General features: G+C 41.0%; 1 protein-coding gene across 3 annotated transcripts in view; it reads left to right on the forward strand.

Annotated features, from left to right (window-relative positions):
* The window catches only part of BMP1 (bone morphogenetic protein 1), a 127,634-nt gene continuing 100,842 nt past the window's right edge, over positions 1–26,792 (forward strand). Inside the window, exons 1-2 of one of the 3 annotated variants that reach the window (XM_088152147.1) lie at positions 1–354; positions 422–580. In XM_088152147.1, the coding sequence (XP_088008273.1) occupies positions 288–354; positions 422–580 (226 nt within the window). In that variant the 5' untranslated portion in view covers positions 1–287. Of the gene's footprint in view, positions 355–421; positions 581–766; positions 1,073–26,792 lie in introns of those variants that run through there. The other 2 variants (XM_025170924.2, XM_007434809.4) reach the window with 2 other exon arrangements.

A 26,792-nucleotide genomic window follows, 5' to 3' on the forward strand; every position in this document is an offset into this window, starting at 1 on the left:
CGGCAGAGTTTTTCTTTCTTTCTTTCTTTCTTTCTTTCTTTCTTTCTTTCTTTCTTTCTTTCTTTCTTTCTTTCTTTCTTTCTTTCTTTCTTTCTTTCTTTCTTTCTTTCTTTCTTTCTTTCTTCCTTTCTTCCTTTCTTCCTTCCTTCCTTCCTTCCTTCCTTCCTTCCTTCCTTCCTTCCTTTCTTTCTGGCAAAGCGACGCTTTTCTTCCTCCTTCCACCTCCCCCCCCCATTTTTTCTTGGAAAGGATCCAGGCTCCGCTAAAATATTCAGCTCTGTCCTAAGATGCCCTTTCTCCACCCCTCTCCCCGTTTTTTCTCCCTCGTTCCAGAGTTTGCGAAGGTTCCTCTAGGTAAGCCATTGGAGGGGGACGAGGGGGGGGGGCAGTCTGTGGTTACCAGCTTTGTTTACGTTCCTAGGTTTCCGTCCTGGGATCGGCAGAAAAACTTCGCAGGGGGTCCGACTGCCTAGTCCTTCTCCTTCCTTCCACGCCCCCCACCCACCCACCCCCTTCGCGGACGCTCGTGCTTGCAAGCCCCGAAGCCGGACCGCGCCGGGCCAAAAGGATGTGCTCGGGGGTGAGTGGCAGCATCTTCCTGAAGCTCTAAAGCGCGTTCTCTCTCTCTCCCCCTCTCCTCCTCCCCCCCCCCCCCCGGGCTGGCCCAGTTCCCAGGGTTGTACTGTGATCAAACCCTCCAGCTTGGAGGGGGCTGAGCTCCGGGCTCTTGAACCCGCCTCCGCCAGATCTCATTTCCCTAAAAGAAAAAAAGAGAGAGGGAGAGAAAGAGGGAGAGAGAGAGAGAAAGAAAGAGAGGAGGGGGGGAACCTCCCATCTCTTTCCATTTCTCTTCCCCCCCTCCCCTTTCCCATTCTTGCTCCCCCCCCCCCTTCCAGTTCCGTGGAGCATTTCCCGGGACCTGCCAGCATGTCTGCATTCAGGGGGGGGCTACTATTCCTTTCCTTCCTGGTGCTGGTCCTGGGACAAGCCATGGATTTTACAGATTACAGCGATGTCCTGGAAGAAGAAGAAGAAACAGATCCAATTGACTATAAAGATCCCTGCAAAGCTGGTGAGCTTGGAAGGGAAAAGGGGGGGGAGGGAGAGAGAGCACTCCACTGCCGGCACTGCGATGACTTCTCCTGTGGCCACCTCCTTTTGCAAATGTGTGCTTTTTGTGTGACTGGGGGTGGGCAAAGGGAACCCGTGGTCTTTTGTGTGTCTGTGGGCTGCTTGGAGGCTCCGGAAGGGCAGAGGGGTCTGTTTGAACCTGGGTCATGCACACTGCCTGGTTGGCAGTGTAGCCCGCAGACAAAAGAAAAGAGGAAAGTCTCTCCCCCCCACCCCCTTTCTCCGCTCCGGGTTGTAAAAAGAACTCTTGGACTTTTAAAGTTGGGACTGAGAATCTTTGACTTAACAAACTCCTGCGCCTCAGAAGTACTGACTGCTCGGAGGGATCCCTGCTCCCTGCGTCTCCCCCGTTGCCAGAAGTTCTGCTCGCTGTTCCATCTGCACACTATTGTTATTTCTTTTCCTACCATCCTGTACAAAATTGTCTGTGTTTGAGGCTCTTTGTGCGATGGCAGCGGAGTGAGGCCTCCTGGATTTGTATGTATGTCTCCTAAGGGGGATGTTTATGGCTGAAGGAAAGTCCACGGATGCTAGAAGAGGAATGTAAGTGAGGAAGTTGCCAGGATGCGCCCTCGGTAGTGTATCTGTTTATGCTTAGAAAGCGAAGGCTCGTGGGTTTGAATTGCCCTGATTCTCCATTTATTTTCCCTTTTGCAGCCAATTTTTTTTTTACAGCGGTTGGCAGAGGGGTACCTGTCAAAAAAAAGGCAGGTTTCTTACTTTCAGAAGGATTTCTAGAGACCACCTAATCTGTAATTGCTCACCTACAGTTAACCCTGTGACACTGAAATATTTAATCACCATGGGCATGTTTTGTAAAATGTATCTAAATGGCCATTTTTCTCATTCTTTGTCCCCATATTGTAGTGTGACTCGTACTGCCACCCTTCGTTAACATAAATCTCAGAAAGCTGGCTGTAAAGATATTTGCACTAATGCTTATCAGACGCGGGGCCCACAGTTGCAACATCCTGTATAGTGCAAGGCAGATGTCAAACTTTCTGGAACTGTATATCTGATCCCATAATTTATGAGTCTTCTGAACTTGTCATGAATGAAGGGCCTAGATCTTCTTCACTGATCTCAGGAGGACTAATTCTGTGGAAATTGACCTCTGTTGAACAGCATTTTAATCCTGCTGATCAGCAGTAGAGCACTCAATGACTTTTGACAGGGCCAACTTGGCAGTTGGCGTAGTAAGAGGCTCACGCGTTCACGTTTCCTTGCTGTCTTCATTCCAAATTAAAAAGCAATCCAAGTATTGAAATGAGCCAATGTGACTGAGTAATAATACCCTACAGTGGAATATGGGAGAGAGAAGAGGTCAGTTTTTAAAAGACGCTTTTGAGTGAAATAGACAAACGAAGGCAGAAATTACATGTCACCCACTCTGTCCACCATCTGAGTGTTCTCCTCCTGACAGAAAGTAGTAAAATGCAGTGATTTTTATGAATGTGTTCTCAGGTCATCTGGGCAAGCCTTTTTTTTAAAAGGTCTGTAAGCAGTATAGGAGAAATGTAAATTGTTTCTTTTAGTAGCCAAAAGCATCTCATTCTTGATGAGCCAAAAGAGAGCTGTAGGTGCCTGTTTGTTTATATAATACATAATGTAATACATTTTGTTCTAATCTTGCTTTATTTCTGTTCCTGTTACAATGTGAGCGGAATACTGTCTCCTATTTGGGAAGAGCTCCTTGTGTATCCAGACGTGGGAGCACAGGTTTCCATGTAGGCTTTCCGTTAATTATATTTGTACTTTCCATACAAAAATTAAAAGGAACAGACAGAGGCTTAAGCATTTACATATGTATAGGGTGTATATTCTCTTCCTTTCACTAGATTTACAAAGTTTGTGCTGGTAAGATCCTGTTCTGTCCTGGGATTTTGGTATAAGCAGTAATGGTTTCAAATAAATTAATAAGAACTTGTCCTGATTCCAAAACAAGTCATCAGGTAAAAATGCTGTTAGCCCTGGTTTTTTCCCCCCTGAAAATGAAGTGTGCTGAAATTGCTGTGACTTATTTCCAAATAGGTATATTCAGTGTTGGCATTAGTGTGAAGAGACCTTTTGAGAAAAAAGCACTTTATTACATTTCATCTCTTTGTTGAAGTGAAGCACATACAATATTGCCTGCAAGCCACATGAATTCCTGGTTGTGTTTGGTGGTTACTCCCAATCATGCCAGCTTAGGATTGCAGTCTGAGAATTTGGAACAATTTTATGCGTCATGCCGTCTTCAGTTAGAACTTAATCTTCAATAACAACCTCTCAGGGCTTGACTCCTGTGACATTTCTAGCCCTGGTAGTTACAAACAACGTGCTTTGTTTCCAGGTCTGAAGCTCATTGAGAGTTTTGTATGGAGTAGGACTTCAACTCCCGCTCTTTTGAAGTCAAGCTCCTGGTCTGAAGGATCTGAGTCATGATTTTGACTTCTGTAAGCTGGGCCAATGTGGCAGTGGCATTTCTTAGGGTGATCCTCACTGGAAGACCACATCCAGTGTAAACAAAAAGCTGTTTTCTTCAGGAGCAGGAATGAAGCTTCAAAAGGCAAGTGTATTGTTATGGTATGATGTGCTATCTGATTTTAATCGGATGAGCCACTGTCATTGTTTTTAACATTTAATAAGGTTTTTAAAACAGTACACAGTGGTGTTTTAAGCAGAACTCAGTGAAATCTTAGCTGGTTTTATGGAAATAAGAGACACCAAGCGATAACATTAATTGGACGTTTTTGAAATATTCGAGCACTTGCCTGCAAGTAGGGCAACGACCTGTACGGATGCACCCAATGTGAGAGAGCACGCAACACTCATGAACAAGACCACCACAAATAGGCAGCCTTTAAACCGAACAGGGTTGTTTATCCCCTATGCTTAAAAGCAATACCTTATCACAGCATCCAGAAATTCTCATTCATGTAGTTCATTAATATCCTGATTTTAAGGCTCCGCTAGTCAGACAGAGAGCTCTTGTCCATTTACATATAAATGAGTTCACATATGCAGATTTGACAGTATTCAAATCATTCCTTTGGGAAGTGCAATTTTCCTCTGCCATGATGTTCCAGGAAGAGTCAGAGGAGACCTGAGTGTTCAATAGGACGTAAATGCAAAAGCATTTCAGATGGTTTTATTCCCCTTTAAATTGCTTGACCCATTCTTATACACACAGTCAGGGCAGTGGCATGAATTATTTTCCTTGTACTTGAACACATATTTGCTGAAGTGTCTGGATTCCAATCTGGTGAGAAATTATTAGCAGAGCTGGGATATTTATTCCATGTTAAAATATGTCATGAAGTTGACCCTCCTTTTTAAAAGAAGGTCAATAATGTTCCACCCTAATTAGTACAACTGGCAGGTAAGCTTCCTGAATAAGGATATCCTATATATTTGGAAGGTCTGAGTCAGCCCAAGGGCTGTATGGAGAATTTATTTATTTATTCTTATCTGGCGCATCCTCCTTTGACAGGTTTCAGATTTCCATGGTGGCCAGGTTATATTTCTTTATTTAAACATTCTTTAAGGAATTATCTATAACTGGCACTGGGTATTTATTATAGCCTGATCCTATTGGCATGTCACCATTGGTGCCTTGCCATTTACTTCAGATGTACATCACATTTTAAATGCTGGATGTTATGATTCCCACCATCATAGCCTACATTCTTGTGTAGCGTTAGCCTTGTGAAAAAAATGAAAAATTGATTACCTACGGCATCTTGTACAGCAAGGTTCCTCAACCTTGGCAACTTTAAGACGGGTGGACTTCAATTCCCAGACTTCCCCAGCCAGCAAGGCTGGCTGGGGAATTCTGGAAGTTGAAGTCCACCCATCTTAAAGTTGCCAAGGTTGAGGAACCCTGTTGTACAGTACCGATCAACTTTACTTCCTTATCACACTATCCATCTCATTCACCGTTTTGGGCTCACCCAGCCCAGTTCTCTGAATTCCCAGAAGATGCAGAAGGAGTGATTGCGATGAGCCCTCACCTTTGGAGCTAAATAAGATTATTAGATAAGCTAAGTATGGAGCATTCCTTTTATCTCACTTATAGAATTACTAGCTGTTTAAATCTAGAAAGAAGAAGCAGAAGGATTTTCCTGGAAGCAAGTCTTAATCATCTCTGCTAGATAATTACCTGTGTGATTGGCACATGATAAGTGGGGGAAAAAAGAGATGGGATTTGCATAGTGCTTTCTGTATTACAGTTATGGGTAAGAGGTCAAGCCTGCAGCAATTGTAGATCTGAGAGATGACAAGTAGGATGTCACCACTACCCTTCCTCTGGTCAGCAAAGGAAAGTGGGGCGAGGAGACACAACAGATAATTGAGCTAGTAATCAGTCACAGTGGGCTACTGATTATCTCTGTATGCCCCATAAAGACATTTTAACCTTGCTCACAATCTCAGTAGAGCAGAAACCTGTTGATATCTTCATGCCACTTTCAAATCGCTTGCCTTTATCTGTATCTCAGCCCACTCTTTGCAGTTTTACTGGTTTCCAGCAAGCAACGTTGGAAGCATGCAGAAATCTTCCTTCCTTCCTTCCTTCCTTCCTTCCTTCCTTCCTTCCTTCCTTCCTTCCTTCCTTCCTTCCTTCCTTCCTTCCTTCCTTCCTTCCTTCCTAATTTAGACCTGTACTGTTAGGGGGAAAAGCCTGCTACCTCTATCCCACCGACTCTGCTTATCAAACCTTAGGTGGCGAAGAACACAGAAAAGCAAATGGAGTAAAGTATGTATCTACACATAATATAATTCTTCTAAGTACTCCATGCTATGGGCAGACACTTCACTATTCCCTTCCCACAAATGGTTGTGGCAGTATATACCAAGGATATTTATAAAAGGAAGAAATTCATTTTATAGAGGTACATAACATATAGGGAGAGCCATGTTGAGATTCTTGCTGAGACTTAGGCCATCTATTCACCGGTTAAGTCCCTGTCTGCCCAATACAGTCTAAACCAGAGTCTGGCCAAACCAGGAGCAAGTGTGCTGTGTGCTGTTCTATCTCCTGGAATTCTTGTGAGATGTAAGGTAAGGTATGTGCTGTTATGATGCGTGACAACATTCACAACAGAGCAGATGTTGTTAGAGATTTAAATAACTTTGCAATAGGTCCTTCATCTTAACTCCTTGTTTTCTCTGTGTCTCTCCAAAGGGAGTCTGGTAGACTTGAATTGCAACTCTGGTAAGATATTATGAACAAAGTCCCAGTTCTAGCAGCACTTCACAGGATTGAGTTATAAAGTAGAAACTCTGTTCAAATAAGGAAAGTAGGTATTGACAAGTCAGAAGCGCCAGAGTTCCATTCTTCAATGTCTCGCTTTGGATATAGTTAACTTTCCTCTGAAGAAGCAACTGTATAATCTGGGGGTATTTCTTGAATCGTCTCTATTGAATTCAGTCTTTCTATGGTATGGAGTACCTTTTTCCAACTCTGGCCCGTCCCTGAAAGTGGCTAAAAGGGATCCAAGATTAGATTGTTACAATATGTTGTCCATGGGACTATCCCTGAGGTTGACTCTGAAGTTGCAGCTGGTGCAAAATGCCATAGCTAGTTTGTGGAAGAAGGCGGTCGCCATAAACATATCATCCCAGCTCTGGTAGCATTGCACTGGCTGACAGTTTGCTTTCAAGTTGAGTCCAAGGTGGTCATAATTACATACAAAACTATATTATTCCCTTACATGCTACTCATCAGCTAAGATGCCTTGTTAAGGTTGTCTCATCTACCAGCAATTTGCTAGATGGCAGTCCGAGAGAGGGCATTTTCAGAATGAGCCCTCCAGTAATGAACTCTCTCATTCTTTAGATACAGTTGGCCTTTTAAGCTTTCAGAGCCAACTTCAGATCTGTTCACCCAGAAGGTACTGCTGTGCCTTGTTAGCCCTTCAAGACTGACCAGATCAGGAGAAAGACTCTACAAGAAGACTAGACCCCTACTTTATTGAGATAGTTATTGTAACAGAATATTGCAAGCCGACTGCATTTTCCCTCCCTTCCCTCTTATATCCCAGGGAGTCAGGGAGAACTCAGTCTGAGTTTCTTTCTAATGCTTTCCCTGTTTCCCAGGCTCAAGACATGTTTTTGTTTTAAAATCTCTGAATCGTTTCTCCAAGGTAGTCTCCATAGCTCCCTACCCACCTTCTGATCCAATTCAACCCCAGATGGAAATGGCACCGGTTGTCCAGAGGACTTGATGGGGGAGTGCACCCTTCCTAGTTCTTCTAGACCTCTCAGTAGCTTTTGATATCATAGACTGCTTGCAAGGGATGGAGTTTGAGGTGCTGTACTTCAGTGGCTCCACTCATACTTGAGTGGGCAGTACCTGTAATGGAATGTGAGAATGACCTTGGAAGACAGGGGGAAGAGATGCTGCCTAGGGAACGACCAGATAAAAGAGGGAGGATCCCACAACTGAATAACGGGCAGAGAAAGAAAGTCAGAATGGATCTGCCCCAACTGACCAGGTGGTTAAAAGGGATGATGGGAAATTTGTAGTTTCAAACTTGCAAGATTCTATTTACGTAGCCTTACAATAAAGTAGAATTAGTTCATCTTGTCGTGTTTCCTGTCTGGTCTGCTTGGGAAGCTGACATCAGTTTTGCGAGTCTGAAAGTACAAATCTCCCGCCATCTCTTTTTACCGCCTGAAAGTTAGGTTGGAATCTTTCTAAGTTTCTTTCTTTGCCCGTTACTCAGTTATAGGCTCCTCCCCCTTTTATCTGTTTGTTCCTGGGCAGCATCTCTTCCCTGTCTTCCAAGGCCATTCTCACATTCCATTCCATTGGTGGCAACGGGAGGAGTGGACAGCGTTGGTCCCTGTTAGTCCCACAGGGTTTGATCCTGTCTCCCCTGCTGTTTTTTTTTTTTTTTTAGATTTTTTATCCCGCCTTTATTATTTTTATAAATAACTTGAGGCAGCGAACATACCTTATACTCCTTCCTCCTCCTATTTTCCCCATGACAACAACTCCATGGGGTGAGTTGGGCTGAGAGAGATGAACTGGCCCAGAGTCACCCAGCCGGCTTTCATGCCTAAGGCAGGACTAGGGTTCACCATCTCCTGCTTTCTACTCTGGAGCCTTAACCACTAGTCCAGACTGGCTCTCCAGTTTAACATCCCTATGACGCCACTGGGAGAAGTCACCCATCACTCGGGGGCAAGAGACCACCAATATGCTGATGTTGTTCATTTGCACATCTCTGCCCTGGGGTCAAGCCAGAGATGCTATGAAAGTTTTTGGAGGCTGTTTAAAATGTTATGTATAATAAATGAACAGGAATTATGTCTGCTTTGTGAACAGACAAGAACCTTAATTGGTGGGATTCAGAATGACGTTTAACCGTGTCAGGCTAGTGTGAGTTTTCTTTTTTCTTTTTCCTTCTTTCCAGGATATCAGGTGCAAAGATTTTTGAATGTCCTTTTATCAAATTCTAGGTTGCATGAAAGATTGATTGATTGATTGATTGACTGATTGATTGATTTGAAAGGCTTATATAGCCACCCATCTTGTACTGAACTCTGGGCAGCTCAGAACCAACAGTTAAAACAACATCTGTGTAAAATAAAAAATATTAAAACCACAAATATTAAAACCTGGCACCATAGTTAAATTTTCATATGCAGTCCAGCACAAAATCCTCTCGTCAGTCTCACCCTGTCCCAACACTCGGGGGAAAAGCCAGCTCTTGTGCTTTTCGGAAGGTTAAAAGGGTGGGGGTCTGCCAAACTTTAGGGGAAAGGTATTCCATGGAGCAAGGGCTGCCACAGAAAAGGCACACTTCCTAAATCCCATAACATGGCAGCATTTGAAGGAGGGGGCTAGGAGTGTGCCCACCCTATCCAATCTGGTCCTTAGGAAGAGACGGTTCTTCAGATAACCTGGTCCCGGGCCATATAGGGCTTTAAAGATAATAACCAGCACCTTGAATTGCACCCGGAAGGAAATTGGGAGCCAGTGCAGCTCATGCAATAGGGGTGTAATGTGGGTAAAGCTAGGAGTACCCAACACTGCATGTGCTTCTGCATTCTGGACCAGTTGTAACTTCTGGGTGGTCTTCAAGGGCAGCCCCATGGAAAGCACGTTGCCGTAATCCAAATGGGAAGTGTCCACGGTGATTAATGGAGTGATACATGCTTGATTTGATCATCCATGGGATTCTCAGTACCTGAATGAAGTCATGGGGATGGGAGAGGCCTGCAAAAAGGGCAAGTTCTGTTTGATCCCAAAGTGGATCCACACTGCTGGCATTTAGAAAAAGATGCTAGAGCAGATCTGAAAATGAATCTCAAGAGGAAAGCTGGTGAATGTTCTGGCCAAATGTGGACAAGGTAGAGATACCCTGTCTGCATTTTTGTTGTTGTTGTCTGCGCTCAGTCATTACTGACCCTGCAGTGACTGCTTTGGACGAGTCCTTTGCAGTTTTCAAGGCAATTGTTTCGGAAGTGGTTTGCCAGAGCCTCCTTCCTAGAGCAGAGCCCAGCTGGTGAGCGCAGGAGGCGGGGCTTCCGTTGCTTCGCGCCCTTTTCGGGCGAGCGTGGTTTTGCACTTACCGGCAGCTGCTCCCGACTCCCGTGCAAGGCGCCGCCAGCATTTTTCCTCCCACCGGAGTGGGAGTACCCATTTATCTACTCACGTGAGTTTTCGACCTGTTGGGTTGACAGGAGCTGGGGAGGAAACAGGAGCTCACCCTGTTTAGCGCGAAGACTGGACTTGAACCGCCGAAGTGTCAGCCATTTCTGGCTGGCAACTTTCAGCGTCATTAAGCCGCTGCGCCACCGCGTCCCTGTAGAGAATATATGTAGCTCAGGGTTGAACTGTGGAGTCCTTGATGCTCTCTGAGCTTGGTTGTTCACTTGCAGACGTTTCATTACCCAACTAGGTAACCTCATCAGCGCTGGTGAGTGTGGGGTTTGCTCCCTGTTTATATGCAGTAGCTTGCCCTGCCAGTGTTGGTGGGGGTGTGTTTTTCTCCTTGGTTGTGCCTTGATTAGGCTGTTGTTTTCTGCTTGATTGTTTGTCTGGTGTTAATCCCTGCTTATCTGAGTGTTGGCTGCTGGAGAGGATGTGTTCTGGTCTTTTTGGTTCTTCTTAGCTTTTTTATTGTACCTTTTGAATGGTGTTGAACCATTCTCTTTTGAACAGAATAGCCAGTCAAAAAGCTAAAAGGAAGCCCATTTCTGTCTTTCTAAAATGCTTTCCCATGGTCTTTACCTTTTCCTATGGATTTTGCTGTTGCTACTATGAATCCCAAACACTAATCCATTCTTTGGACACAAGTTGCTCACAGTCTTGGTCGAAGGGTTTTTATGTCCTCTTACTCCACTTCCTCTGATCTCAGGCCTGCAAAACTGTTGCTAGAATGGCAATAGGCATTTTTTTTTCTAGAAATACATTGCAGGTTGTATTTGTCATTAGAAATCTCACAGTCATGGTCATGCCCATTTGCTACATGGACGCTAGGAAGGAAGGAAAAAATTAAGGTTGATATAGGCCTGCAAAACTGTATTACTGTCAAAATAAACTTCTCCGCCTTGGATATGATCCAGAACTCTGCCATGATGGGCCCCCCGAGCCCATTTCTGCTGTTGTTGGTTTGAACTGCTGGAGTCTGTAGAAGTCAAAACTAACAATAATGTGTGGTTCAAATCATAATGCTTTTCTATGAACTTCAAGAAACATAGAGATGGGGAGTTGGGAGACCCTCTGTCTCTCCTACAATACCTAGGTGCTTTTAGGTGTTTCTTTCTTCTTATTCACTCTGTAGGATTCAGGTCTATATGCAGAGGAAAACCCAGGGATATTTAAACATGTAAGTTTGTGAAGAGGGATTTAAAAAGGATCTTTTCTTGGGTAGGTCAATGGGTTTCACCCTATATACCAAGAATATAATAGTGTCATTCTATACAGGCAAGGATGTGCAGAGTCAGCTTTGTGGTGTGTAGAATACAGACAATGGAGCAAACAGGTTCTTCAAACTTTTTCAAAATTATCTACTCCTTCAAAGGCATAATTGAATGAAATTGTTGTCTTTTAATTTTTAAAAGAAGCTAGGTATGTGCCACTCACTCTACTTCTGATAAGGAACACTTTGTTCATTTATTACATTTATTTTCTGCCAGTCCTAGGGAATTAAAGGCAATGTATAAGGGGCTTTCCACTCATCTTCACAGCAACTGTGGGAGGTGGGGTACACAGAATAACTGATCTAATGTCACCAAGTGATCTGATTCAGATCAAACTAAGGCATAGTTTTAAGTATCTTCAGTTGAATAAGCCATTCTAAGCTAGATTGATAGATCACACTAAGCCATAAGGCAGTACTTAACAAACCACAATGGAGGATTCACAACAGCTTAAGATATAAATTAAAGAATTACACATTATGGCTTAAACTATAATGCTATGTATTAAGTCAATTAGCAAGTTTGATAATTGAGGAATGATATGAACCAGGATCTCTCCTGTCTTGCTGATACTCTAATCATTTTACCATGATGTTAGAATATACGCTGAAGCATAATCTACAATAATTTGGTGTAGTGGTTAAGGCACTGGGCTACAAACCAGGAGACTGTGAGTTCTAGTCCTCCATTAGGCACTGAAGCCAGCAAGTGACTTTGGGCTGGTCATTCTCTCTCAGCCTAACCCACTGTACGGGGTGGTTGTTGTGGGGAAAATAGGAAGTGGAAGCATCAGGTATATATGCTGCTTTGAGTTGACCAAAAATAAAGGTGGGATAAAAATTAAACAGATCTGTTTTGATAAGATGAAGAAAGATCCCCATATATGCTGCCATGAGTACCTGGAGAAAATGTGGAATAAAAAACCAACAAATAAATACACAAATGTTATAAATATTCACCATAATGAGTGATTGAATTTGATAATCCCTAGGTAAATTTACATATTATGTATTTACATTTCCTACCATTTTACATATCTAGATAAATTACATATATTTTGATACATATATATCATATGCCTCTTGTATAATTCTATTAAAATATCATTTTAAAGCATTCATTATTTAAATTGGTTTTATCAATTAAACTACGTTGTAAGCAGCAATCTGTTCTAATATAAAATATGAATTAAATACAAAAAATTGACCTCTAGCCAACAAAACTTTAATGGATGAGACAATTCATTAAAAATATACTTAATATTCTTAAAACCCTTACCCTGATTTCTTAAAATGGAGTATTCTTTATCTGAAAATTCTTGCACATAAATATCATCTTAACAATATTCTTTATTTGTTTATAAAAAAGTAGTGTAGATTTTGAGCTCTAAACCACATTGCATTGCTGATAGTAACTCAAAAGTTTTAGATGCTGCTAATGTATCTGGACTGAAACATAAAATCAAAACCAGTTGTGAGATATTATGAGCCAGCTGAGAAAGAAACAGGAGGAACTCCAGACATAAGCAACAGATGGGAGAGGAATTTGTTGGTAGCTTATATCATAAACGACATCTCAGTCCGGGTTGCAGAAATCCCAGGAACAACACTAGTGTGCAAGTCAGAATGCCATGGGATATTTTTGTCAAATCTTTGGTCAAGTAAAGATATATTACATCTGCAGCATTTCCACAATCTGCTAAGGAAATTAACCAAAAAGTGAAAAATGCATTAGTCTGACAAGACTTAATATTGCAAGTCCACACTGACTTCTAGTAATTATTATATTCTCAAGATTCCTACAATTAGGAATTGTAGTTCCCTGTCTCCTACGTTTCTCCTCTGTTGAAGGTAGGGATGACACTTGCTTCTTCCGTTTGTCTGGCACTTCACCTGTTCCCAAGGATTTCTCAAAATAATAGTGTTTTGGCAAGATCATCTGCAACTTCCTTAAGTGCCCTAGGATGCAATCCATTTGGCCCTGGAAATTTGAATTTGTTTAGGGTCAGAAGAAATTCTCTGACCCTGAGCTCTATCAAGCTCGAATTGGAATCCTTTTTTTTGCATCTGCTCTTCATAGTTATCCAGTGGAACACATGTCCTCTTCTCAAAGAAGACTAAGCCAAAACAGATGTTGATTGGTCTTTCTTGTGTGTCTGTGTGTGTGTGTTACCTCTTACCCTTGACATTTTCATTGAGCAACTAGGGCACTGTTCCTTTTCCTTCTGTTTTGAACGTATCTGAAACCATGTTTTTTGTTCCTAGCATCCATCACTAACCTTAAGTTATTCTGAGCTTTAATTTTCCGGAACCATCTCTAACAATCCAAGCTGCCTGTACATACTCTTCCTTCATAACCACCCACTTTCTACTTTCTTGTTTTCAAATCTTGATTTAGCTTTTCGTGCAGCACATTAGCTAATTCTGCTATTTTGGATGTTTGCTTCCTTATTGGTATTATTCGCTGCTGTGCTTTCAATGTCTCCTTTTCTTAAGTATTCCAACTCATATTGTCTATTAAATCTTCCCCATCAAGCTGATCTCAGGCCTTCCTCCATTCTCAAAAGAAAAAGAAAATTGTTAGCAAAACAGATCAGGAATTTCCTGGAAAGGCCATGCTTGGCAGAGTTGTTCTTCCACCAGATGTCAAGGTAATTAAATCCCCATGATAACTACTTTATGCTCTTTGAAAGATCTATAATGTGATTTTGGAAAGCATTGCATTATTCACATGCTGTCTTTGGTTGGGTGGTCAGTGGTAGACACCAACAACAATACAGCTTTCATTCCTTCTTTCATTAAAAAAAATGCTCTTGACATTGTCACCAAGTTCATTCCCCTGGATTTTTGTCTAGATGTAGTTTTTGTTTTTCAAACATACAGTGCCGGTCATTCTCCCTTTGTGTCAATTCTGTTCCTTCTGAACTGGTTGTAATCATAAGAAATGTCCCACCAGGTCTCTGTTGTGCCTGTCCAGTTATTTGTATAATAAGTCAACTTATTATTGAAATATTGCTTATTTCTCCTATTCTACTAATTAGTATGTAGACAGCAAAAGCCCTGAGTCAATGTTTGGGCCAATGTTCTTCTTGATTTTTCCTTAAGCTACCCTGAATTATATGTTAGATGTTATGCTGCTTGCAGAAATAGAATATTCAAGCAAGTGATTTTGTTTCCTGATCGGCTTCAATGTGTTATTGGATTCAGGAGTGAGAACGGAGGTCTGGCTGTGTCTGTGAGCATTCTGGAACTCTTATCTTGTATCTGCTGGGAGGAAAGCTTCGCTGGTATTTGTACAGAACTTCCAATGTGCAAAATGTTCCTCAGTGCCGACCAAACGCATGCTGCCAGAATATCTGTACTTGTATTGTTCATGGGAGAGCAACGCATTTTGTTAAACAACAGAAATGAAACTCTACACGTTCCTGGAAAAACTGTTGAGGTCAGGTTGTACAGTGGTGTACATTTATTTCAGAAAGCTTCCAAAAGCTGTGCAGGAAATAATATTTAGATAGATGCTGGATCAGCCAAAGTAGGTTTTGTTGGAAGACCATTTGAGAAGGCTGATGGGCTAAGGACCCAAGTCTCAGTCCCTGAAATGGACTATCAAGAAACCATTATTTGGACAAGGTAGTCTCCCCCACTTTTCCCCCTTTTTTATTTTTTATAAAGAGGTTTTCCATATCCTACCATTCTCATTTATACACAGTAGTGAAGGTGGCACTCTTGGATGACTTCAGATTTGTCCCAGAATCTTCTGTATGCTAAGCCTTGAAATAATTGTTGCTCTTATATTAACAAATGTATTGATTTTGTTAAGGGTTGGAAATGAATGAGATAATGAGAGGAATGAGTTCCTTGAGGACTGGTTCACTGGGCATTCCACAAAAAGAGTATTCTCTCTCCTATGCAAAGTTTCTCCAGTCTAGAGACCTACAGATGTGTTGGGTTATAATTCTCAGCAGAACTGTCATTGCAAATGGATGGAGACTAGTCTAGCTTGTAAGAGGAGGAAGTGACATTGATGTTTAAATTCAATATCGTGCTCTCCAAAGTTGCAGCTTGGCGTTTCCACTGACATAGCCTATTCTAGAGAATACAGGTAGTTCTTGCTTAATGACCATTAGTTTAGCAACCATTCAAAGTTACAGTGGTGCTAAAAATTAACTTATGATTGGTCCTCGCACTTATGACCACTGCAGCACCCCTGCAGTCACGTGATTGCGACCTGAGCACTTGGCAACCAGCTCACACTTACGATAGTTGCAGCATCCTGTGGTCACACGAACACCTTTTGCAGTCTTCCCAGCCAGCTTCTGGCAAGCAAAATCAATGGGGAACCCTGTGATTCGCTTAACGACCACATGATTCACTTAACCACTGTGGTGATTCGCTTAACCAACGCCACAAAAAATGTCGTAAAATTGGGTGCGGTCACGTGATGCCTCGCTTAACGGCCACCCCACTTAACAACAAATTTTCCAGTCTCTATTGTGGTCATTAACCGAGGACTGCCTATAAGGCCCTCATTCTGAAAGCAGAGCATGAGATAGTTCCTTCCAGTTTATTAGATAGCCAAAGTGCTCTATTCTAGGCGACTAACTAGAGGTGATTTAAATGCCAGAAGAAGAGGTGGCTTCCTCCTATTATGGTGGTAGTGGTGATGACAATGATACATATCATTTGTATAGTGCTTTAGATGTCAAGTAGCACATTATCTCAGCAATGTTTACAAAAAGAACTCTGTAATAGTAGGCTAGTAGTTATATTTATATCCATGTTGAGAGTGAAATGACCGTGGGGCTGACGTGGCAAAGGCACAAAGCTGGCTCAAGAATGACACCCAATTTTGGTTTAGCATTAAATGAACGAGCATCTAACCCTCGTGTTTTGCATGTTCATTCATTTATTGAGTTTGTATTCCCATTTGTTTCTCAGAAACGATGCTCAAGGCATTTGGCAATAAGAGCATTAAACCAATCCAGGATGGTATTCAAAATAACTTAGAAATCAATTAAAATTAAATTAAAACAGATCAAGAAAAGGAAACCAGCAAGACTCAACAAGCCCACTCTAAAGCCCACTTTAGCAGAGAGGTAAGTATTCATGCCAACAGCATGCCTGAATAAAAAGTTTCTTGCATGCCAGCATAACAAAGAGAGAACATGTCTGACTTCCAGGGTGTTCCAAAACCTGGGAATGATGAGGCACCTTTTCCATGGTCTTGTTCACGTGGCAATGACCTCTGAATTGTATCTGTTTCAGTTAATACGTTATTGTATAGCAGCATCACTCATGATGAACGAAACCAAAATAAGAATCTGCTCCCTGAATGAAAGCAAAGTATAGCTGGTGGAATCCAAAAACATAGCCAATTGTGGCTTGCCTAAATGTAGCATTATTACACCTGTCCCATCCCCTTGTCTTGCCTAGGACCATCTAACAATTACATGGTTGAGTTGCAATTATTTATGTACCATTGGTCTGAATTTGATTTGATCCCTATCCCATATTTCTACTCTGTTAAATCCTCAAGCCAGTGGAGGATAATTAAAACACAGAATGAGCCTGGAAAAATTATAGATGGAAAGAATCTAGTAGGGGGAAAGCACTTTCCGAGGTCGGTAGAAGGTTCCCCTCTCTGTGGTTGTTGAGAAAAAATGTGTCTGTGGAACAAAGGCAAGAACAAAACTTTCAGAGTTGGCAGAATTTAAGCCTGGGTGGAAAGAGGGCTGCTGTAGTATATTTGCCTGATCTAAACATTACCTGACTTTTCCGTAGATATTTCCAATAATAACTGCTGTGCTAAAGTGAAAACTTGAATAGCTGCTCAGCTGCAAACCATTCATCAGGCCTCCTCAAAGAAATGGAAGTAGGAGCTAGCAGAAGCACAGATCTGGAGCAGCTTTCCAATGGAGCAAGATAGGGTGACCACCTTACGCGATAGAGTTGGAATAGGAACTCAGTGTAGATGCTGAGATGTTCTTGTAGGGCTTCTGATCATTTCATTGGGGGCCATGGAAGAAAACTCCCGGGTAGATGGTGTGCTGTGTAAATTTTCCATCTCCTTCACTGAAATATTTGGGCAGAGATTCCTTAACTCCTCTCCAACTCCAACCCAGGAGTCCCAGCAGAAACAAAAGTCTTTGAGTTGGGGAAGAGGAAGAAGTTGTATTCAATAATAGATGAGAGGCAATGTTCATGAGAGAGAGTTGGCTTGGCTCTGGTGATGTGTTACTAGTGGAAGCATCTGAAACATTTGAAGTACTGAATGCTAGGAGCAACTACAACTGTGTTACTTTTACAGTCACTGTTTATATAATTTATCTTTATTGTGCCACTTATCCAGCAATGAACAGATTTCAGACTTACAGAACTTACTTTCTGCTTGCATTGCAAACTTGAGATCCAAGACTTGGGGCAAGATAATTTTGTTTCTAAAGGCAAGTTTCTGAGCTCCAATTTGTATGAAGTGTCAGAAACCAATGGAGCTCATAATCACAGTACACAAAACTCTACTCCTGATTTGTCTGGGAAGGGAAAGTCATTTTGTTGCTGAAGTTATTTAAATTATTTCAAACTCTTGCTGCTTGATTGCAAATCATTTATCAATCGACCAGTAGATTCAGATACATCCTTGCTCTAAAATATATGGCAAGAATAGATAATCTATAGTCTGGGTGTTGCTGAACTACAGCTCCCAGCATCTCTAGGACACATGGTTGGTGGTGAGGGATATTGGAAGATGTAGTTGATCAACATCTGGAAGGCCACAAGTTGCCATAAATTCTTGGCATATGATTTGTTAGGACTTCAGAAGCAACATATACAGATTCATCTTAAAATCTTGCCTACATTGGATTTAAAGACAGAAGCAAAGCAAGAAGAGTTGGAAAGGAAAATGTGAGCAAATGCTCTTGTAAAGCCCCACACAGCTGGACACAATCCAGGAAGCAAGAATTACACAGTCTTCAGTATGGTATCTTTAATGCTAGTCTTGGGGTAAAGAAGAATCTTGGAAACTGCAAGAGAAATTTCCAATCCTTGTTTATAGTAGGTTCATTAAGGTGGAATCTCACTGAATGGTTGAGAATTCTTCCTCCTATGTTTCCTGACACCTGGGTTGAGTTGCCATTTATAAAAAAAGCTACCAATGGACTCACCTTCCCTGTTTTGATTGTTTGTGTCTCCCCTCCCTTCCATTACTTTCCCAGTTTCCCCACAATCTCTCACAGTTATTGCACAAACGGAAAAGACAAGGATGGTACTTTGTCAATATTTGAGTGAAATGCTAGCTAATAGGATCTCCTCTGATGGTGCCTTTTTAAAGCATGGGTGGAAAACTGAATAATTCCCTGATTATTTGGCCTTCAATTCCCATCAGCCTCAGTCAGCATGGCTAATGGCAAGGGATTATGGGTGATGTAGTCCAAAATACTCAGCCAGCTTGATCTCTACTCAAATCTCTGGTATTTGACTCCTTTTAGAGGCTGGGGCTGAACTTCAAGATCTGCTTGCAAATTATAAACTGTCGTACTCAGCTGTAACCTCCAGTTACACCCATGTTGCTGATTCTGTTTTTGGCAGAATTAAGTTTCCTGACAAACCTAGCATTCAGTTTTCAAAAGAAAGCAAGCTCTTGTGCTTGTGAAATTATAGAGCACTTTCACACAGCCACTACTTTCTCCAAACCCTTCGAAGCTCTTTCACATCAAGCTACAGTTGTTCTTGTGGCTATCATTTTCAGAATGACCGTGCCTCAGACTGAACTGATCAGTAGGGAGGTACAAAAACTCGGGTCTAGCTAGACACTGTCTTCCTTTTTTTTTTTTCCTCCTGCATTTGTTTTCCCAGCAATTTTAGAAAGCATAACCACAGAGGAGCAGCAAAGATGCCCCAATCTCAGTTTAAAACCAACAGTGGCAAGTCACTGTGGTCTGTTGACTGCAGTGGGGAAAGCTGAGAAATGATGAAGGGATGAGAGTTTCTGCCAATGGTAAATATTTATCCTGCAGTTCCAGGGTTAACATACAAAACTATCTTCTCAGCATTAATTGTTGAGCAGTTAATTGGATGAGTTGTAGAAGGGTGATGGTGGTGGGAGAACATCAGAGGTCCTGCAACAATGCAAAGCAGCTGTGTTGAGAAGGCTGTATTTGAATGTATGAGCTATACCTAGTCAAGTTCAGTGTTTCATACATACCCTTCCCAGTGACCAGTAAAAACAGGATAAATTATGCAGAATAAGACAACTCTCACACAGGTATGTGTAATGTTTATTCATACTGCCTATAGACCTTAGTTCGGGTTGAATCATGTCAGCTGCTTGTTTTTGATTTCTATTTAACTAAGTAGTGCTTAGTATCCAGTAATATACTATATTGTACAATGTACAAACCATGTAGAACAGTAATTAGAAGAATTGGGTACTGTACTTTAGAAACAGGGAATATCATGGTCTGATCTGAAATCAAGATAATGCACAGAATTTTAAATATTTATTTGATGGAACTATATAGGTACAAATATCAGAATGTGAAGCTTTTTATTTTTGCTAAATATTTCTCCCTCATTCGTTCATTCTCTCTCTCTTTTTTCTGGCTCTTCAAATATAAAGAAATACCATGTTGTACAACAGTGGTCTAAGCCACAGCAAAAACAGTGCATTGTGGTTCCCTGAGGGTTTTCATCCTTTGCTCTTCCCCACCAAAAAATCTAGTGTTGCAGAGGGAGAAAGGGTCTGTAGAAATGCTTCAGGTTTGTTTCTGAGACAGGAATGAGTAAATGATGTTTTCTTCTGAGATAGGTGGACATGCATCTAATCCATACAGATAGCTAGCAGGTGGAAGGCATGAATATTCAGAAAGCAGAAGGGTCATGTAGCTTGGAGACAATTATGATGGCAGAGTGTATTGTTATCTTGGAGTTTGCCCTCTCTTTGTTTTTGGGGTTGTGTTCAGTTTTCACAAAGATACTTCCGAAGAAGCACATGCTGAAGAACCACATGCTGACACAAGTCAAAGTTGTCTTCTCCTGCTGTGAAGGAGAGTTATGGCAGGGGAAGCTGAGAATGAGATGTCACCAAGTGGCAGTTCCTCATAAGTCTGAATCTAGTTTTAGTAATGCCCCAAGTAAAGGAGGCCAGCTGCTGAATCCAGTTAAGCTTTGCAGTTATTGGCATTAAGGTCTTACTCCTGGATTCTTTTGAGACCTGTAGCCAAGCGCACATAGCTTGATTTCCAAACTGCATAATGGCTTTGACAGTATTAAATATTTCTCAGTTTCACTGGGCAAGCTACAATCCTTATATCTAAATCTTTAATTCCTCCTTCATCTGAAACAAAAACTATTAATTCTACCCAGGCTATGACCTTGGGCCAAAGATCTGAATGATCAGTTTTTCAAAAAGGATTCCTAAATCCTTACCAAATAATTATCTTACTTCACCCCTGCCACCCTTATAACTCTTAACAATCAAATTGCCCAATCTTGGTTTTGGTTTTTGGGGGGGTTTTTTTGGGGGGGGGCTGAAAGTTTGTTTCTGTAGTTGGCTTGAATTTGCAGATGAAGTCCAAAAAATACCATATGTAAGGTTTTTTTCCCCTCTGTGTGTCAGGACAGGCAAATCTTCAGGATCAAAGTGCTACATTTTTATAAACATGACAGTTGCAGTCATATCACATAAGACCATTTGAGACCACATCTCTTCATAGGAATGTAGTGTATGGTTGCATGTGTATGCGAGAGAGAGAATGTATAGATGTATGTGTTGAAAGGATTTCTATCCTACACTTTTGCTGACCATGCAACTTAAAAAGAGTCAAAGAGACATACTTAAGCTTAATATCTAAAATGAGAACCCCGAAGAATAAAGAAAAGGGGAGAAAAGGAAAAGACAAGTGCTTATTCTTAATGCCATGAAAATGCTGATGTCTCGACCTTCCCCTGTTTGGTAGAATGACTGCTTGGTGATCTTTGGCAGAAAGACACATCTTGTGGAACTAACTGATGATGGTCCTGCTCTCCTTCCCACCGGCCCAGCTCAGAGCAATGCATATATTAGGACTACAAGTCCTACAACACTACGCTAAATTTATTGGAGCAGAAGTGGAGTGAGCAAGAATCTCTTTTCAAGTTTTAATTCTCAGGTAGAGAGCTGGAGGGGGGAGCCTATTTCTCCTACCTAAATAATTCAGATTTTGAAACTCCTCTGAACTGCATCTAGGTCCTGTCAACCACTTTCAAGTGGGAGTAAGAAATAAGGGTTTTGTATAATTGTATGTATTCCAGCTTTTGAATTAATAACAAAAATCAGCTACAATACTAACAGACAAAAACACAGTAGTGGTTCTACAGTGAATAAAAAATCTACATATATTGATAGGGATTAAACTCAACAAAAAGACTATCCATGTAGTATTAATATAGAATTGATTCAATCCTTAAGCCTGTCATTAAATCTGGATCATATGGAAGCATATTACTTCAGCTTCTCATTTTTACAGCATAAGGACTTTTCAAAAATAGATAATATCCTGATTTCATTCCTTGATGTCATGAGGATAAGTCTCTTTCCCTTGTCATAAAATGGCACTTTTACTGATTCCCCAGGCTCAGTGGAGCTGAAACTCTTCATAAACTGACAAATTCCTTATTTTATGAATGTTGTTTGATATCACATTTACATTCTTAATTATTACAGTTCTTTCTAAAGCTATAGTAGTATATGGTACGATTTCAGATTGCTATGCCTGGACAAGACCAAATCATATGTTAAAGAACCCTCAAATATCTTATAATGCCAACCAAAGAAGTCTGATGTCCCACCTTTTTTCAACATTCTTTCGGGGAATATTTTCTGATAATTACTTTCATTTGTAAGTCATAATTAGTATGTTTTACGTTTCTTAAAACATAACCCACTGATCTTCCAAGAGGAGTTATCTCAGTTCTGTGTTCCATAGTTCAGATATGTAACTGATGTTAGATTTCATTCTGTGTTTTAGTTCCTTATAACATTGAATTGTTGGTTTCACTTCCAGTGTTCCATCTATTAAGGACAGCAAGTACCTCTGAGGCTGCTAAAACATCTGTTCCTAATGTTTAGTCCATTTAGTGCATGTTTCAAGTGTATATATTGCCAAGGGAATGTTATAGGTAGAATGCAAGCTCTCAAAGTCTTTAAAACAACTATTATAAATCAGTCGATTTAAGGCATTTATCCCTTGTTAGGCCCAGGTGGTCTAGTAAAACATCTTCCCTGCTATCTTCAAGTTACAGTATGTCAGTTTCTTGTGTGAATCTGGATTAAAATGTAACCACTCATCTGTTAAGGACCAAGTTTGTCTAACAGCTTTAAGGTGAAAAAACAAGATCCCTGTTTAATAAACTTGGGCCCTAAAATTTGCTAAGATTTGCTAAGGTTTCAAAAGGGTTAGACACTTGTTCTGCAAAGGAGTCCCAAAGAGGGCAATATTCAAAGAGGTTTCCATTCCAGAAAAATATAGATGTTAAAAGGGAAGTCTAATAGTCCAGTTGAAATTCTGGTAGGTTAAAGCTGCCCTCATCATCATGACCGAAGATATTTGAAGGATTTTGGCCTGCCATAAAAAATTTCTCATTAATTTGCCTGTCTAAAGTAGGAATTAATATTGGAATCCCTCTTTAAATATACATTAATGTAATACACATTTTAAACACATTAGTCTTACTCCAGAGACTTAATGGAAATTTTTGTCATTGAGTTATATCTACTGAAATTACATCTGTACATTTAAACACATTTAGTTTAACATATTGCGAAATATTTCAAGAAAAATATAAACCCAAGTATTTTATGAAATCTATGTAGGCACGAATCCTAATTTCTTACATTAGTCTATAGCAGGGTTTCTCAACCTTGGTAACTTTAAGACATGTGGACTTCAACTCCCAGAATTCCCCAGCCAGCATATGCCTCATTACCAGCCATTCTGGGAGTTGAAGTCCACACGTCTTAAAGTTGCCAAGGTTGCGAAACCCTGGTCTATAGATATTCTAGATCCCAAAGACAGCATCTTAGACTTTTTCCAATTGATAGTGTAACCAGACTATAAACCCTATTGCTGTACAACTTCAAAAAGCTTTAGTAATGATCCAAATGGCCATGATATCGCAATTATTATGATAATTATCTAAAACAATTATTCTGATAGATAATATGATCGGGCTATGAGAACAATTTATATTCCGTACCAAATGCCCCTAAACTCTTAATATCTTGAGACTGTCTAATGAAAGAAGATAAGGGTTCAAGAACCAAAGGGCAAATTACAGGAGACGTGGGGCATCCTTGACTGGTGCCAGCCTATAGCTTGATGGGTGGAGAAAAAATACGTAATTGCTTTATTAGGTTTGTTCCTCTGCAATAATCAAGGCCATTTTCTCATTCAGGGCACAAGGAACTGCAAATTTCAGGGAATAATAGCAGATGATTCCATTAGCTGGTATTGTTCTCAGCTGGTTCATGCTCAAGCAAAAGCCCATTCTCTGCTGTATCAGATTTATCCAGTCGGCCCGTATGACCCAGTTTCCTGTTTCTAAGAGCAGCCAATGCCAGATGCTTGAAAGGAAGTCAACGAGTAATTAAGGAAGGATCCAGCGGTTGCCATCTGGTCAGTGTGTTGTAAAGCTGTCAGATTTACAGACAACTGGGCAGAATGTTAAAAATGGCTCTTCTTATCTCCGTCATTATGTTCCTTGTATTAAAGTTCTTTATTTTCCAAACAATCAGTTCTTATCTCTACAAACGGTCACTTTTTCATTCTGAGAGCTCGTAGAGAATCATCTAAATATGAGGTTCCTTCATGCCTAAAATACCCAATGCCTTATGGGCCCGTCTCCTGCAAAGTGGTCTAATGATTTCTGGATTCCTGTTCTCCTGTTGGCCTTCCCAGCATCCTGCATCAAAGCCGTGAACAGCGCATTGTGTACTTCTAAGTCTGTGCCCTCTTTTGGGTTTAATCACTTGTACCCCAATTCCTGAATAATGAATGTTTCTGGGGCAGTTTTGGAAAAAGTCGTATCTTTTTCCATGGCATATGTATTCAAGATTAACATTAAAAATGGGTTAATAGATGTCAGAGGCTGAATTAGTCATGTCAACAGCACTGGGCAGCAAGCCATCAACCATCTAAATGACCCACCTAATGAAATGTAAAAGAAGAAACTGAGTTGTAAGCTGGAAAGTCGGAGACTAAAATCTTTCTTAAGATTTATCATTGCAGGTCTTTCACCCATGGCTGACTAGAATTAGTTTGGTTTATGGGATTCTTCCTTTGTCCCCCATTTAAAACCACGTTTATGCGGCCTTGACATATATATGGAAAGGTCATAAATGCTGCAGTTATCTCAGAGCCTCTAATCTTGAGAAATGAGGAAATTCTGATAATCATTGGGTTTTCTGGCTTTCAATTTTTTAGTTTCATCTGAGTATCAGAGAGCACATTAAAGGATAAACCTCTTATTGGGGAAGCTCAAAGCTTTGCTATTGTATAAGTGAGTGACAATATAAATGTATCTGCAAAGATCCTGCTATCCCAACTGATTGAACATTGTGATTAACACAGTGAATGTAAACCATCATTGTCTAAAATTCGAAGTACCTTCTATGATAGAACTTTTCTTTATGCACCTGGTGAAGTCCTGGTGTTTGTAAGGAACATGAGCAATCCATAATATAGTATTACTAAATAGCTAATATTTATTTAGTGCTTTAGAGCACTCGGTGTACTTTGTGTATGTATGGGCAGGCTGATTTTTTTTCCCCGTTTTGCATGTATTCTCACTCATTTTCTGCAACTACAAAAATGTAATAGGGGGATTTTGCATTTAAATTGTAGGCATTTCTTAGAAAATTTACATTTTCATAGAACATACATTTTTGTATGCCGTTTTTCTATAAGGTCCTTGGATGCATATCTGATCCAAGAACTGCCTTATAAAAAGTGAGGAAGCGTGGAATACATACCTTTCAGTGCGTGTATGAATCAGGAAGTACAATTAGGTTGGGAAACTTTGAAATATGGAATGAATGAAATTCCTCATCTTCTCTAATACAGTTTCATACTAATCATATTCAAAGAGGCATATTTGGTTCTGGGTCCTCCTGCCAAGCAAGGAATGATTGACAGGGAAGTTAGGCCAGGAGCATTCTGGAAGAAACTCCAATTTGTAGAACTCCTTCCCAGGGAAAATTAGGTGGGCACCTTATTTTGCAGCTTTGAGGTTAAGGCATTAGTCTGCTTCAACACTGAGAGCTGTAGGTCTATTTATCTAACTTTATTCTGGCTTCTTTAAAAAATCTTCCCTTTAATTGTACTCTGCTTCTGCAAACTTTCTCGGGCACTCTTTGCAGAGCTGAAATGTTGTGTATCAACGTTTCCATAAATAAATTAAATCAGTATGTACACATGGGGGAACTGAGGCTGAGAACCTGGGACTGAGATGAGATTTGGACCGCAGGCTTCTTGGCTCATGCTGTCCCTGTTCCCTAAGTATATTTGTTCTCCTGCTGAGTGAAGCCCATGGATGTATAATCAACCATCTTGCAGCAAGAGGAAAGAGAATCTTTCCAGAATCTTGCTTTAAGTGTCTGAGCCTTGTTGCTATTCTCAGTCTCTTCACACAGCCAAGGCTGCTGCCAGGCAAACACAGAGAACTGGAGCTTGCTTGTGCAAACACTGGAGAGATCAGGCGTCCCACAGAGAAGTAAAAAAAAATAATAACTTTGACCAGCTACGGAGGAGGCTGCTAGGTAACCAGCCACAGCGGGCCCTGGAATCTCTGACTGTGCTGCTATCCAAGAGACCTTTAATAGAAGGCTTTGTTTCTCCTGCTCCTTCACCCTTCCAGACCTAAAATGAATTTGGAAAATTTCACCCCTGTATTACACAGAGGATCTTCTCTCTAATAATGGGGAAAGGTGGGCTAAAGTGTATATACTGGCAGAGGTCAGAATCATGCAGGCAATGTTTTCCCTGGGACACTCTCTGGAGATGAGAATTGGACTTTGAAAAATAGAAGGATAGAAAGAGCAATGACACTTTGAAACTCTGGATTTGGAGAAGACCCCTGAAAATATCATGGAGAACTGAGGAAACAAAGGAATTGTAGAACAAAGTTCAGAGTTCTCAGTCAAGACACAAATGACCAGACTCAAATTAGCATATTTTTGACACATTATGTGAAGACCCAGCTCCCTTGAAAAATCCATAGTGCCAGGAAAGGTGGAAAGAGAAGAAGAGAATGTCCAGCAGCAAGATAGATGGACTCAATTACAGCAGCAGTGGGCTTGTTGTTGGAAGGCCTGAAGGGCCCTGAAGTTGGGGACTGATCATTCTGGCAAAGACCTATCTATGCGTTTGCTTGATGACACAAAATCGGTCAATATATGGTTTCTCGCTTCGTGCCCCTCCATATTTTTTATTTTAATTTGAGGCTTTGAGAGGTACATTTGCTCAGGTTATAGAAATTCCTTAGCAAGTTGTCACCACATGTTGGGAATTTAGCATCCTGTCATTAATTCCTGTCAAGGTTATCTGGGGAGCCGTCTTACCCCCGTTACATCAGCCCGCCCCACTCGCCTCAGCAGGGGCATGTTGTGGTCCCCATCAGACAAGGAATTTTGGCTGGTGGGGTCTAAGAAGAGGGCCTTTTCTGCTGTGGCCTCCGCTCTGTGGAACAACTTACCCCCTGAGGTGCGGTGTG

This window comes from Python bivittatus, unplaced genomic scaffold (assembly GCF_059951505.1).
Source record: "Python bivittatus isolate LINGU-HERP-01145 unplaced genomic scaffold, Pbiv_v1 ctg000680_np1212, whole genome shotgun sequence".
Lineage (NCBI taxonomy): Eukaryota > Metazoa > Chordata > Lepidosauria > Squamata > Pythonidae > Python > Python bivittatus.